Consider the following 14,208-nt stretch of genomic DNA (forward strand, 5'->3'; position numbering starts at 1 on the left):
CTCTCATTTAATCCTTTTTTGAGGTGTTGTTAGTTTCAGTCCCTCCGCCCATCTTTCCACCCCATCTCTGTCTCTCTCAAAATAAGACATTGATTAAGTATAATAACTTGCCCAAAGTGTCACAGCAACAAATAGGAGACCTCAGGTACAAATTCAAGTCTTCAAGACTCTACAGACAGAACTTAAAGCTTGTTTCTAGTTCTTTTTTTTTTTTTCTAGGAGTTTTTTTTCCTTATTCCTGGATAGTCTTGCTTCCTCCTCTTTGAGTGAGAAGCCACTTTCCGCTTTCTCCTTTTAAACCTTGATACTTCCCTTGGGCAGTGGGTTCACCCTTCCTTCTGACTCTCACCCTGACTGTCAAAACTGGGTCTACGTTGCAGGCCCCCAGGCCATCTCAAGTTATCTTTGATTAAGGGATTTTATTTGAGGTTAATGGCTCATCCCTCTGTAACATCTGCCTTATGCCCTACAGTGGTGTTATCCTTGACTCCTCTCACGTCCTCCACCCAATCCATCAGCAAATCCTGTTGGCCATACCTTCAAATAGATCCAGAATCTGATCACTCTCACCACCTCCACTGCTATCACCCTGGTCCAAGTAGCATCATCTCCCGCCTGGTTATTGTGACAGCCTGCTAGCTGATCTGCCCACTTCTTCTCTTGTCCCTCTGCACTCAGAGAGATCCCTTTACACTGTAAATCAGATCTTTTCGCTCTTCTGTTTATGAGCTCTAGTGGCTTCCCATCTTACAGAATAAAAGCTAATGCTATCTCACGATTTCAAATCAACACACAGATACATGTGGATACCGCCCATGTTCTTCCTCTGATGTAGGGTGACCATCTAATTTATCATCCAAATTGGGACACTTGCAAGAGAGAAAGGGAGCTTTGTTAAAAAACAACAATAAGCATAACCTGGGACCGACCCAGGCAAACTGGGAATCTGGTCACTTGACCCAGATAGCCATACAGATCATTCTCTCTTCCCTTTAGGTCTTTTTAAAATGTCACTCTCTCAGTGAGGGTTTCTTTGACCTCTGTTTAAAATTGCAGTGCATCCATGCCCCATCCCATAAAGCCTGTGCTGATTTATTTTCCTCCATGGTGCCGTCACCATCTGATGTTCTGTGTGTTTGAATTAGCTATGTATTTGTTGTTGGTCTCCCCTCTCTAGAATGCAAACTTCAAGAGGGCAGGGGATGTTTATCTCTTTTGTTCAATATCCTGTATCCCCAGCATCTAAATCATCCTGAGCACCATAGGTGGTCAGTAAATATTTGTTGAATGGATGGATTGGGGGGGGGGGGGTTCTATTTCTTGAAGAGTCTTTCTCATTAAAGTCCCCTTCCTAAACCATTTTTCTCATTCGTCTCTTTGAGAGCTTAGAAGAGTATAACTGCTCCTCCTGCTAAGAGGAGCTAATGATGAAAATTACCGTGATTTCCTAGACTGAGACTTGGGCTCCCTAGGGAAGGAAGTTTGTATCCAGTACCGGCAGAGTTTACCAGATTTCAAGAGGGAGGAGAGAAATTCTTACCCTTAGGAAGTCGCATGTTGGGGGCCCTGCCCTGCGGGTGTGATATTGTGCTGGTCAGTGTCAGGGCCTGAGGGCTGTGCCAGCTTCTGGAGCTGGTGCCAGAACCAAAGACCTGCTCATGGCTGATGCTGGGGAGCTCCAGTTTGCTCATTTCCCTTTTTCTTCTATTAAATCTGTACGCTCAGCCTGTGGGCCCCTGTTGAGTAGGGTAAGCAGTACTTTTCTTTACCCAGGACTCTAAAGGTTTCTTTTCTGAAACAGCCTCAGAGGAAAGGAGGGATGAGATGGAGGTGAAGGGTGGGAGTGAGAAAAGATCAGATTTCTTAGTTCTAGTGGGAAGTGGCAGTTGTGATCTCTCCAACAGATCCTGCTGGGGTCCAAGAGTAGGAGGGAGTCTTGGAATTTCTGGACCACTAGGAATGAGTTTTAGACCTGATGAAGATGGAAGCTATCACAAAGAGGGGAGTTTGGGCCCTAGGACCAGTAGGGGCTGCACTGGGACAAGAGGGGAAATGAAACGCCCTCTAGGATTTCTGTAAGTTTGGTTTTCCTAAAGCTTCTGATATGGCCGTAGAGCAGGGCCAGAGTCCTAGTGAACTGGAGATGGGAGAGTAATATAGCTCTTGTGACCATTGAAAAGTCACAGTACCAGTGGTGAGTGGTGAAGAGGTACGAAAAGAGTTTGCACGAATGTAGCTGAGAGCCTGAACAGGGAAACTAGAGGAAGCTTCTGATGCCTCGTTGTTGTATTAATAATAGTTGGGAGTAAGGAAGCCTTGGCAAGCAGTTGTACAGTGGAGAAAGCTACTTGGTGAAACAAGAGGAAATTCGCACGGGCGGATCCTTAATTCAGAAAAGGAAGCCCTTTGCAAGCTGGTGGGTGTGCATTTCGCCTTCTAGTCTCATCTCCCGGGAGACCCGTCCGCGCGTCCCCTTCTCACACCTTGTGCCTCAGATACTTCCAACATGTTCAAAGTCTGAAACCTTGCACGGCTTGACTTGATGGCACCACCTCCGAAGCTTTCTGCAGGATTCTCAGTCAGAATTCGTCCCTTTCTTCTTCTCTGGGTTCCTAACACCCTGTGTTTATAACTCTGCTGGTGCATAATGCTTGGGGGAAAAACCCATATATCTGCACTTTTCCCAATGTGAATATAAACTCTCTGAGGCAGGGCCTCTGCCTTACTTGTCTTTGTACTAGCTCGTCTTGTTCTGAGGAGGGAAGGACGGGTGCCTCCATCTCCCCTCCCCCAGTCCTGCAGTGCCTGGCACACAGTAGAATCTCGGTCACTCTCTCGCTGAGTAGAATTGATTCTAGGTTAATCAAACGAACACATTATACAGTAGACTGACCTGTCTCTTCTTCCCTCCTCGCCCTGGGCAGTGACCCGCTTGGTGGCTGGTACACCTTGCTCCTGGCTCAGTCCTACTTACAGCAGAGCATTCCTGTTTGCTTTTCCTCATCCTGCCTCCAGCCTTTTCCCTTTGATCTCTGCCACCCGCCCCACTCGCCCCTGCCATTGTCCTGCCCAGGAGCTAACCGTTTCTCCTTGCCACGCTCAGGCCTCTCCACCTCTCTTCCCTAGCATATTCTGAGCACGATGCCCAAGGAATCAGGGATGACGGGGAAGCTAGAATAAAGTAAAGGCATGGCCTCTTAGCCCCTGGGCTTCCAGTTAGGGCCTGCTGCCTCCTTTTTGTCTGCTCACCTGTTTCTTGTCACCTGAGGGACCTTGTTCCTGAGCTGGATGTGGATATCGTCAGATGATCTGTGGTGTGAGGGATTAAGGATTATAATCCTGGGAAAGGCTGTATTGCCTTTTGACTAAAATTCTGCTGTTCAGAGAAGAAAATAGGGTCATCATTCTATGAGTGGGCCCCGAAGCCACACTGTCTGGATTCTAATCCTGCTCCACCACTTACTAGCTGTGGCTACATCAGTAAGATGGGGTTATACTGTTGCCTGCCCTGTTGAGTCATTCACAAACAGTCATTGAGCCTACAATGGGCGAGGTTGTTCTAGGTGCCAGGGAAACAGCAGTGCATAAGACAAAAATGGGTTAATGCATTTAAATACTTAGAACCGTGTCAGGCACATAGTAAACATGCAGCAAATGTCCCAGTATTCTCTTCCCAGTACCTTTCTGAGAACAGATTCTCAGGTGGGATAAGCTTTGGCAGCAGCCTCAGGACCAGACCTCTCTGAGAATGGGAGGGCTAGAGGGTGGGCTAATCCGTCCATTCTAGATTTGGACTTAGGTTCAAGACAGCACTGGCTTTAGTGGCCTTTCATTGCTGGCCCTTCGTTTTGAGACTGAATACATGAGCTGGCTAAAGATCACCCTGGGAAATTTACGAGTCTGTTTAGTTCCATAGAAAGGGCAGGAAGAGGTGACCCTGGACTGCCGAGATTCTGCCCAGCCCATTTGTACAAACAGCACAGTGCCTACCCAGCCATGTATGGATGACCCCAAGAGAGGCCACGTCTCTTGAGCAACGTGAAGGGAGGTGCTAGATTCATGAGCTATAAGGAAGAAAGACAGGTTTTGGCTGCTCCACTATCAGGCTCTCTGGCTGTAGAGGGCCTTCTGCTGGAGGAGGTGGCTTAGAGCTTGGAGAGCTGAACCAAGGGAGGAGAGCGGGGTGAGGTGGAGGTGTGCGGCCTCATCGTTTGCCTTCCCTGTTTCCGTTCGTTCCTCGGGGAATGCTGCTGAAGAGGGTTGAACTCCTAGTTGTGATTACTGCCCAGAAGTAAAGTTTGGACTCAAGCCTCCTGATTCATTGTCTGTGGTTTCCAGTGAAAGTTCAAAACTGATAACGTCTTTATGGGGATAGAGTTGGAGTAGAAATGTATGTTTCCTGGGGATCAATGAGTTTTTCAGCTACCACCATACTTAGGGAAAGGTAACTGGATCATCTTGCCTATGGTTCAGCAACTACTTCGTTGCTTCTCCCACCTTCTCTCTTCCATCCTTTTCCCACAATAGGTTTTCAGAAATGAACACCCTGGGCCAGCCCAGTGGCACAGTGGTTAAGTTCGCACATTCCGCTTCGGTGGCCTGGGGTTTGCCAGTTCAGATCCCGGGTGTGGACCTATGCACTGCTTGTCAAGCCATGCTGTTGCAGGCGTCCCACATATAAAATAGAGGAAGATGGGCATAGATGTTAGCTCAGGGCCAGTCTTCCTCAGCAAAAAGAGGAGGATTGGCAGCAGATGTTAGCTCAGGACTAATCTTCCTCAAAAAAAAAAAAAAAGAAATGAACACCCTTATACCCCAGAGAAAGTGCCCTTGACAAGAGATATGGGTCAATCTAGGATTCTTGGGTTGGTTCCCATATGAGCTGCTGGCATGGCTTCCCTTGGAGACGGCTGAGAACTGTGACGATTTGCATGCATGGGGACAAATGAAGTCGTTCTGGGCCCTTTCCAAGATTCTGAAGTGCAGCCAGGTTTGGGACCACTGGACACCATACTCGTTCATCTCATTTGTATTGCACTCTCTTCAGTCTTGGCCAGTATTTCAGCTCAGTTCAGCTGAGAATATGAAACTGGAACTGGGCAAAGCATTTTGCTGTGGATTTACATCCACAGTTCATTCCATGGTGAAGGAAACAGATGAATATAGTATGATTATAGCAGTGTTTTGCAACTTTTTTTTCCATTATTTCATTTCATTTTCATTATCATTTCAAAGGCTCCCTAAGGAACCTTTTATTTTTTTCTTAATCACCCCCCCAAGGAAATTTTAATTCTACAGATTACCAAAATTATGTTTATGTTTATGTATTTCTGTGCTTTTACTTTAAAGAGTAAGACTTTTTTCATCCTTCAAGAACCAGTTTTCAGGGGCTGGCCCTGTGGCCAAGTGGTTAAGGTTCCCTGCACTCGGCTTTGGCAGCCTGGGTTCACAGGTGTGGACCTGCTCCACTCATTAGCCATGCTGTGGAGGCATCTCACATACAAAGTAGAGGAAGATTGTCATGGATGTCAGCTCAGAGCTAATCTTCAAGAAAAAAAAAAAAAAGGAGAGAGATTGTCAGCAGATGTTAGCTCAGGGCGAATCTTCCTCCAACGCTTTGTAAACTTTGTTTCTTCCATCTCCTCTGACTGAACATCACAACTTCATAATTTTTTCTTGTCTTTCAATTCCCATTTCGCGCTCTCTGCCCCATCCTGGATTTCATCCTTTTTCTCTCTCTAATATTTAGAATATTTGGAAGTTTATAAATGAATTTAATTAAAATAGTAATCTGTACAGCTTAGGGACAACTTAGGGAAGATAATTTCCTAAAACTGTCCCCTAAGAGGTCATCCCTGTGGAAGGAGGAGCCTAGAGACCTATGGGGTATTCATGGGAAAACATAATAGACCTCAGTATTGGGGGAAATAAAGATACGCATTTGGAGTTACCTTTCAGAGGAGATGCCTCCCAAGAGGTCTTTATATTGGTCCCAACAGGCTTGGATATGGATGCCCCATATTGGAGCTAACTCTTTTTTTTAGGGAAATGTTTCATTATTTTATTATTATTATTTTATTGAGGTTGTAATGGTTTATAACATTGTGAAATTTCAGATGTACATTATTATTTATCAGTTTCTGTATAGACTGCATCGTGCTCACCACCAATAGTCTAATTTTTATCCGTCACCCTATATATGTGCCCCTTTACCCCTTTCGCCCACCCCCCGACCCTTTCCCCTGGTAACCACTAATCTCTTCCCTTTGTCCATGTGTTTGTTTATTTTCCACATATGAGTGGAATCACACGGTGTTTGTCTTTCTCAGTCTGGCTTATTTCACTTAACATACTACCCTCAAGGTCCATCCATGTTGTTGCAAGTGGGACAATTTTTGTCTTCTTCTGGATCCAGCTTCTTTATATAAATTCTTTTGGGGTTGATGCCAGTTCTGCCAGTGGAATATCAAGTCACTTTTCTCTGGCCGTTCAGTGTAACCAATGACAGCATTTCCTGTCCCCTATAGAAACTACCAGAGGCATGCAGTGTTGGTGATGGGAGACCCTTTGTCACGAACCTACAGAATCTGTATTTGGCAGTCACCAGACGAGAGGTCCAAGTGAGACAGGAGCATCAAGGCACTGGTGAGTGGTCGCAGGGGTACTTGTCTCCCTGAGCTTAGGGTTAGGGTCTAGGTTTGTGATGTCCAATACAGTAGCTCTAGCTGCTTGTGACTATTTAAGTTTAAAGTAATAAAAATGAAATAAAATGAAAAATTCATTTCTTCATTTGCTCTAGCCCCATTTCAAGTGCTCAACAGCTACATGTGACGAGCGGCTACCAAGTTAGTGCAGATATAGAACATTTCCATCATTGCAGACAGTTCTGTTAGAACTGGTCTAGGTGCTAAGGAGAATTAGTGGAAGAACCAGGAGAAAGATTAATCTCCCTGCCTGAGACATGTCAGGAAACGTGTAGAATAACAGTTGTCTATTTTGAGTCCAGGAAACTCTTGTCTTACCTGGTGAAAGTGGGCCCGGGGGATCGTCACAGTAGAAACAGGGCTTTCCGAAAGTCAGCTGGAAGTTGGATTTGTGGCTGCTTCTGCCTACTTACATATTAGAACCAAACCCTGGCCTGTTATCAAAATGCTTGGTAAATGCCAGTGTCTTTCTGGTAAGAAGAAGGCATTTATCACTATCCTCCCTGATCTTTCTGATGTCAGGAGAGCCTCAGACCTCAAGCAGCGCCTCCCCGCAAGGACCTGATAGCCAACTTCTGAACCAGCCCGAAGAGCCGGACTCCTCAGCACCATCCCTCCCAGCGCCGGAGAAAAAGCCCACAGTGAGTCCTGAGCAGCTTCCTGGATGGCATTCTGAGAGCTGGCGGAGTCTGCACCGACAGCCACCAAGCCAGTGGTCCCTGGAATTGCCACCTAGTTGATACCGCCTTAACAATATTGGGGGCTGTTTGTCACCAGGCTTCCGCATGGTGGATTTCCAGATGGAGAGTCATGGTTTTCACATCTTCCCATGCTGTCTCCTCTACAGTTCTTGTGCTGAATGATGGACCTTGACTCCTTTTCTACCTTATCCCACCTCCAGTGATGGTCTCCAAGGCTCTTCCCTGGGGAAGAAGGGATGCACATGTCTCCTGCATAGCATCTCATATAGCATTCACTGCCTGACATAGACTTCAGAACACCCGTGTCAGCCCCTTCAAGAAGGCCTCACCCTAGCCAGAGCCATGGGACGAAGGAAGTTCCTTTCCTAACTTAACTGGAACTGTTGAAAACCTCTATTAACGTGGGTTACTTTTTTTTCTAGGGTACTTCAGGCCCCATGCAGAGACTTCAGCTGTCAAAGGCCAAGAGGAAGAAGCTAAGGGGGCTCTTCAGTTAACCTGTCACTTTCTCAGCTGCTGAAGATGGAGTTGGAGAATAGTGTCACCTTGAAAGGAATTCCGTGGCAGCCGTCTATCTGACACAGTTATACAGTCAGAGGCCCCACTGAAGGAGCCAGACAACTGAAGTTCATGTTGACAGGCACCTGAATGGGTACCGTTAACCGAGGGAATCTTGGCTCCAGCCCCCTGGGCTTTGGCCTTCCCTATCGAATTGGAAGCCAGTCTCTGGGAATCCCATGTTCTCCTCCTTTTGGTGGAGGTTCTCTAGACACCATGGACTTTAGGTATATAGGGCAAGTCAGCAAAAAGGCACAACCTGCTTAGGAAGCCTTGGCTACCTCTCTCAAGAGTCCCTAGCCAGTCCCAGGGGCTCCTCAGAGACCCTCTTCTCTCTTTAGCATGGAATAAAAACCACTCACCTCCCCTTGCTTTTGAGAGCGCTTATTCTGTGGAACACATAACCCACTGCACTTTGCTGGGCCCCACCCCACTGTCTTCTCTGGATGAAGCCTGAGCCCTCAGTCCAGTCCTTCAGTCCTTATGCTTCTCTGAGGTGGCCGGTGCCGAGCTTTTGTTTGGGAACTTCGATCTTGAAAACTCTCTCCATGGTGGGCACAGGGCAGAACAGGTGGCTGCTCTCTCCTTTGTCCAACTTGATGTGGGTTTTTTGGTGTGTTACCAAGGCATAGATGATAGGTTAAACCACAGTAGGGGATTAAAATGAGAAAGAGCTCAAGCACTAGGACCAAGGTAGTTTCCCACTGGAGTGGGAGAAAAATGAATTTTACTTTCCCCTCCTTCACTCCACTTCAAATAACATGGTAACTAGAAGAACTAGGAAAGACAGGATGACAGGGAACAGGAAATGGCCACACGAGTTCTCTGGGATGACAGAATTGACCTGTAGAATGAATCGTGCTTAGCGAGAGAAAATGTAAAGGCTGTAGGATAGGCAGAGCCTTAGACAGTTGGAAAGTCAACTCTGACAAATCTAGCAAGACTTAGCAGACCAGTGTTGGCCAAGTCCCTTTGCCTTCTCCGTTAGGCTTTCCTCTCTAGGTAAGACCCTATGCGACATTACTTGGAGAGAGGAATTGTTAGGTGGAGGAAGGGGTCAAGGTCAGAACCCACAGAGGGCTTTTCTGCTTTATTTATGAATGATGGTCAAGTGCCTGCTCCTTCACATATTCTCTAGCTGGGACTAGTGTTTCTGTCCTCATGTCAAGTCATGGGAGAGAGGACAATCCAAGCAGTAATAATGATCATAATAAGAACAACACAATGATAAAGTTCCTGAGCAGTTAGTGTATACTAGGTACTCTAATAAGCGCCTGACATTGAATCCTCACAGCATCACATGAGGAAGATACTGTTAAGCCACTTGGAAATGGAGGCTTGAGGTGATTAAGTGACTTACTTAAAGGTCACACAGCTAATGAGTAAGAGCCAGAATTTGCACCCAGACAGCTGAGTTCTTAACTGAGTTATATACATTACTGAAAACATTTTCCAGGAGCGATGTGAGGTCCTTCTCTCCCGTCTTCCACGGTAACATCCTTCTCCCATGACCTTGCCTCCTTTCAGGAGGATGTTCTTGTCTCCATTGGCTCTTCAGGGCAGGAGCCTTCGAGGACATCAGGACTGGGCCCCATGCCTTGCCTGCTGGCAGAGTCTGAAGGCTCCATCAGGGCTGATTCCCAGTTGCTGCTGGTAACTTTCTTTACCTCCAGACCACAGAGCCCCCGGGTGCACCCCATGGTCGTGACTGTCATCGAAGTGAATGAGGAACTATGTAAAAATCTATCAGATGGCTCCCTTGGTTCTTTAGTCTCTTTTCGGCATAATTTGATAGCCAGATTTCAGTATCAAGATATGAGACCACATGGAAAATGGCAAGACTTCCCCAGCAAGCAAGAAGATGGGTTCTTCACCCTGGATACTCTCTCTGCCCTAAGAGGACAGTCTCCAGAGCAGGCATTTTTAATCATAGGGGATCAGAGGTTTGTGAATCCCCCAAAATTGTAAGGACCATCCTAAAAGCATAACTTTTTTCATGTTCTCAAAAGGAATGTATCCTTTTTTAAAAGGTCGGGTAAGAATATGCCTAACGACCTTCCCACCCACTGCTCCCTTTCTCCCCAAAGGGGGCGGCCTCCATGGGGATCTTGCCCCAACACATCCTTAGAGAAACATTGCTCCCAGAGGCCCTGCCTCCGGTGTTCTTGCCCCAAGCTCTTACCCCCCAAAGCTAGGAGTGGTTGAGAATCATTCATCCCAGGGCAACTCCAGGGAAATCCCTGCCTTGACAAATTGGCCCGGCCAGGCTGTATTCCAGCCCTGCCCCCTGGCTTGGGCCCCTCCCCAAGGCCCCCAGCCTGGCCCAACCCCCACTCCACATGCACATAAAAGGGTCGAATTCTCGTGGCTGCTCCATAAATTTTATTCCGTAAATATTAGTTTTCCCTGTGTTTAATAAAGCGGTGGCCCACCTCCCCGCCTCCCCGCCCGCTCCCCGGGGCCGGGGCTGGGGCCAGGGCTGGCTGGTGGGAGAAGGGACTCTTTCAATTGCTTTGGAGTATTTTTAGAAAAAAAAATAATATAAGGTGGTTTACACGAGCAAGCCAGCAAACCAGGAGCAGGACTAGGGACCTCGAGGAAGTTCCTGCAGGAACTTGACCTAAAAAGTAGAGAAATAGCGCCACCTAGGCTGCAAGGCCTACTTGGCCTTGCCGGCTTGCTCACCCCTCCCCCACAGTCAGCCAGGACAGGGCAGCTCTTTGCTGGAGGAGAAATCTTCATCCCTTAGCACTCCAGCTGAGCAGCACCTCCTGTGCTCAGGCCTCACCGAGGGCTTTCCCAGCAGCCCTTGAGGGCAGAGCCCGAGCTGGGTCCTGGAAAAGCCCACGGGGGTCATTCTCTTTTCTCCTGTCACCAGCCAGCTGGTCTCCCAGGTCAAGGAGTGTTTCCAAAGGGTAGCAAAGTTATTGAGAAGGGAGGGAGGAGCTTCTCATCTCTGTCTTCTCACTGAATCCTGAGGAGCGAGCTCTGGAATTCCTAGGCTGTAAGGTGGCAGAGAGAGACCCCTGCCCCTGTGCGCTAGACTGGGAAAGAATCTGTCGCTGTCAGACCAAGATCCTTCCAGGGGCCTGACGTGGTTCACCCACAGTGCGCACTTGCGGGAAGCACAGATGCTCGAACGCTCAGCCCTACTGCTGCTTAGTTTTATCCCGTGGAACATTTGAACTCTCCTTTCTTGCTTTCCCTTTCATTTAAACCTCCCATTCTCCGAAGCCCTCACCTCCTCCTTTGCCCTGGTCTGCTGGGAGGTGAGCTGGAGCCCTGTGTCATTCTCTGTGCCGAGATGGCAGGAGGAGGGGAATGGAAAAGGCCGCGCCTCTTCTTCTGGTCCTGGGTTTAGTCTCGTTCTTGACATTGTCACTGGGGACGACAGAGTGAGTGACATACTACAAGGAAGCCACCAAACTCAGAGCTCAAGACCCTTGGTTCCTAGTCCCTGTTCCCAGCATCGTAACTGTTGCTCACAGAATTGTAAAGGGTGACGCTAGGCACTTAGATACAGAGAGAAATGCCAAAGAGAAGGGAGCCCGCGCTGTGGAGGGAGGGTTTCCTTGCCTCTGTGACCTCCTGGGAGCTGATATATAGCACTCTTGTCCAGGGCTCCTTATCACTCTGTCTTCCTTCCCTGTTCTCTTGGACGGGGCCTCAGAAGATCCCACCGTGAGGGGAAACATCCCGAGGGGGGCAGGGCACGAGGTGCTTGTCTGTGTGAGGTGGAGGGACCTTAGGGACTCTCTGCTTGAGGAGCTCCCTCAGGTAGAGGTTTCTGTCTGTGCTCCCTCGTCCCAGACCCTTTGAGGAACGCTTTCTCAGCTCCTGAGACTTTGCTTTATGGTGGCCCCTATGCTTCCCCTCAATTCCGGGGCCTCATTTCTGTTCCCTGGCACGTAGGAAGTCATTAAGTAGCACCAACGCATTCTAGCCAAGGCTCAGTCCCTCCAAGCTGTGAAGTCCCACCTGCACTCAGTTTCTCTATCCTGGAGCCCAGCTGATTTTGCTCTGCTTTCCGCACTCCTGGACCCTTTGAGTCAGGGGCTAGCGTCTCAGCACCCAACTCTCATGGGTTCCTGGGAATCGGGGCCACCCCAGGGGAACCCGGAAGAGGCATTGAGAGAACTCCAGGGTGTGGGGCTCACACGGCCATTGACTCACCTGGGAAGACTGTGCCGGGATTACTTGTCCTGTTGGGCCAAGGGCCAGGAGTTAAAGGATCATTCAGTGCCACACTCCTCTTCCCTACCCTCACTTTGGGGCCAGGGTTAGAATTGGGGAGTAGGGTTTGGGGCCTGCTGGGAGTCCCTTCTGAGATCTGGGTGTTGTATTGACTTTTTCATATTGGCAGCTGGAAGGGGAAGCCCATCCCAGTACGGCATTGTTGTCTAACACAGTTAATCAGATCCTATAATCCTGCTGTGGAAATATTGGGCCTCACTCAAAACAATAGAGACCAAGAATATTGTGGTTAAATTTCAACCAACTGCCTCCCTGGCCTGTTTGCCTAACCCCTACCCCCCTCTCCCGGGCCAGAGTCCTCCTCGCTTTATGGACCCCTGATAGGATCGACAGCCGGTCAGAAATCGGTGATGGGAGAAGGGAGAACGGAGAAGGGAAGGGAAGTCCTCTTGCCTGGCTCTCCATCCTGCTTCTGCCCTCCCACCCCAGGCCTTGAAGGGTGAGCAGGGGTGGTGGAAGGAGCTGGAGCCGGTGGGGGAGCCCTGCAGGGTCTGGGTCTGTGTTCAGGGGTCAGGAGCAGTACTGATGGGAATCCCGGGCAGTAAGGAATCCCTTATTTAAGACAGAAAAAGACTGCTGCCAGGTGAGAAGGAAAAACTCCCAGCTTCATTTATTATTGCTGCCTGGCCCTTCTAGGGCACAAAGCAAGACCCTTTGGTCCTATGTCACATATGGGAGGAACAAGAAGGCACTGGTTAGGGGAGGGGAGTTGGTAATGAGGGTTTCTGTTTCATTAGTAACCTGATATAACAGCAATATAAATAATAATACTCTGATGATATGTGGGGGTGATACTGATATCTCAACTTGAGTGGTTCTCTGGTAGTGGTGATGTCCACTGTGTTGCTCTCTTTGATAGGTACGAATTAAATGTGACAGGATAATTTACATAATTAGAATAGCAGGACAGAGGGAATAGATAAGCTGTACAATGGCATTTTGAATCAAAAAAAAATGCAGTGTCTGGATTGTGCTCGTGGGGAAAATTAGCATGGTGATCTGTTCAGCAAAAAGCAGAGAACGTTCCTCTTACAGACACTAGGGCACCTGGCTTGTGAAGCGGCCGACTTCAAGTTTGTACTTGGCCGTCATGCACCCCGGATGCACTGGGCACAAATTGCAGCCACCCTGCTTTTGGAGGTGTCGCCAGTCAATGAGGTGAAGCACGGTGAGGTCCCAGCTCCAGCACCGTGGACTATTGAACGGTCAAAGTGTATGTGCATATTTAGGATCTGAAGAATGAAAACAGCAGAACGGTGCCAAACGAAACTGTATTTCCTTAATCTGTTCTTATAGGGTGGGGTGGAGCAACAACAGACAGCACTCGATGTTTCTCACCTCGGGTGCTATGTGATAATTCAGGGACTGGCATGGCTCCTGTGGGTCATTCATCAAAGCCATTCTAAAGCAAGGACTGCTTGGTGGGAGCTGAGCTTCCCACCACAAAGACAGCTGGAAAATAGTTCCTGGAAACAAGAATCAAAGAGGTATGTATGCTTATGGGTAGGAATCTCAAAAATAACTTAATGGCGGTCATCAAATGGAATTGCAACAGGTATGAAACTGATATCAAAGTCATCTAAATATTTATGGAATATATTCCATAATTTCCATTCTAATATTCCATTCTAAATATTATGGAAAATATTTCGACAGTTAAACAACTTAGATAATTAATGGGAATAATTCAATGGGAAGAAAGACCCCCAGTGGAAGCCCCAAGGGGGTCTTTATGTGTAAACTTAACTGAGAATGGGCTATATTCCTAACCAGGAAGGAAGATATAAGAAACCAAATTGGTTGGTTACACCTTATGCTGAGCATGGATTTGAACTGCAAATGGGAAAGTCCAACAGGAAAATTCCAGATCACTACAAAGGAATTCAAAAGAATGGCACCAGTTGTAGGAAATATGTTGGGAACGAGATAGAAAACCCGTATTCAACAAGAAACAGGAATAATTGAGCACACATTCTCTCAAATCGTATCTA

At 47.8% G+C, this 14,208-nt stretch overlaps 1 protein-coding gene and 1 long non-coding RNA gene across 9 annotated transcripts in view; both read left to right on the forward strand.

Moving 5' to 3' along the window:
* The window catches only part of NHEJ1 (non-homologous end joining factor 1), a 75,555-nt gene extending 67,221 nt beyond the window's left edge, over positions 1 to 8,334 (forward strand). For all 8 annotated transcript variants that reach the window (XM_014856114.3, XM_044751373.2, XM_044751372.2 and 5 more), the window contains exons 6-8: positions 6,528 to 6,645; positions 7,227 to 7,345; positions 7,828 to 8,334. In XM_014856114.3, the coding sequence (XP_014711600.1) occupies positions 6,528 to 6,645; positions 7,227 to 7,345; positions 7,828 to 7,902 (312 nt within the window). In that variant the 3' untranslated portion in view covers positions 7,903 to 8,334. The remainder of the gene's footprint in view (positions 1 to 6,527; positions 6,646 to 7,226; positions 7,346 to 7,827) is intronic.
* A 4,195-nt stretch (positions 8,335 to 12,529) lies between these two features.
* On the forward strand, positions 12,530 to 13,632 carry LOC139041056 (uncharacterized). The gene is made up of 3 exons (XR_011495556.1): positions 12,530 to 12,656; positions 13,253 to 13,375; positions 13,514 to 13,632. It is a non-coding gene; the product is annotated as an uncharacterized lncRNA (long non-coding RNA).
* The last annotated feature ends 576 nt before the right edge of the window (positions 13,633 to 14,208 follow it).

The sequence above is a fragment of the Equus asinus genome, chromosome 19 (genome assembly GCF_041296235.1).
Source record: "Equus asinus isolate D_3611 breed Donkey chromosome 19, EquAss-T2T_v2, whole genome shotgun sequence".
NCBI lineage: Eukaryota > Metazoa > Chordata > Mammalia > Perissodactyla > Equidae > Equus > Equus asinus.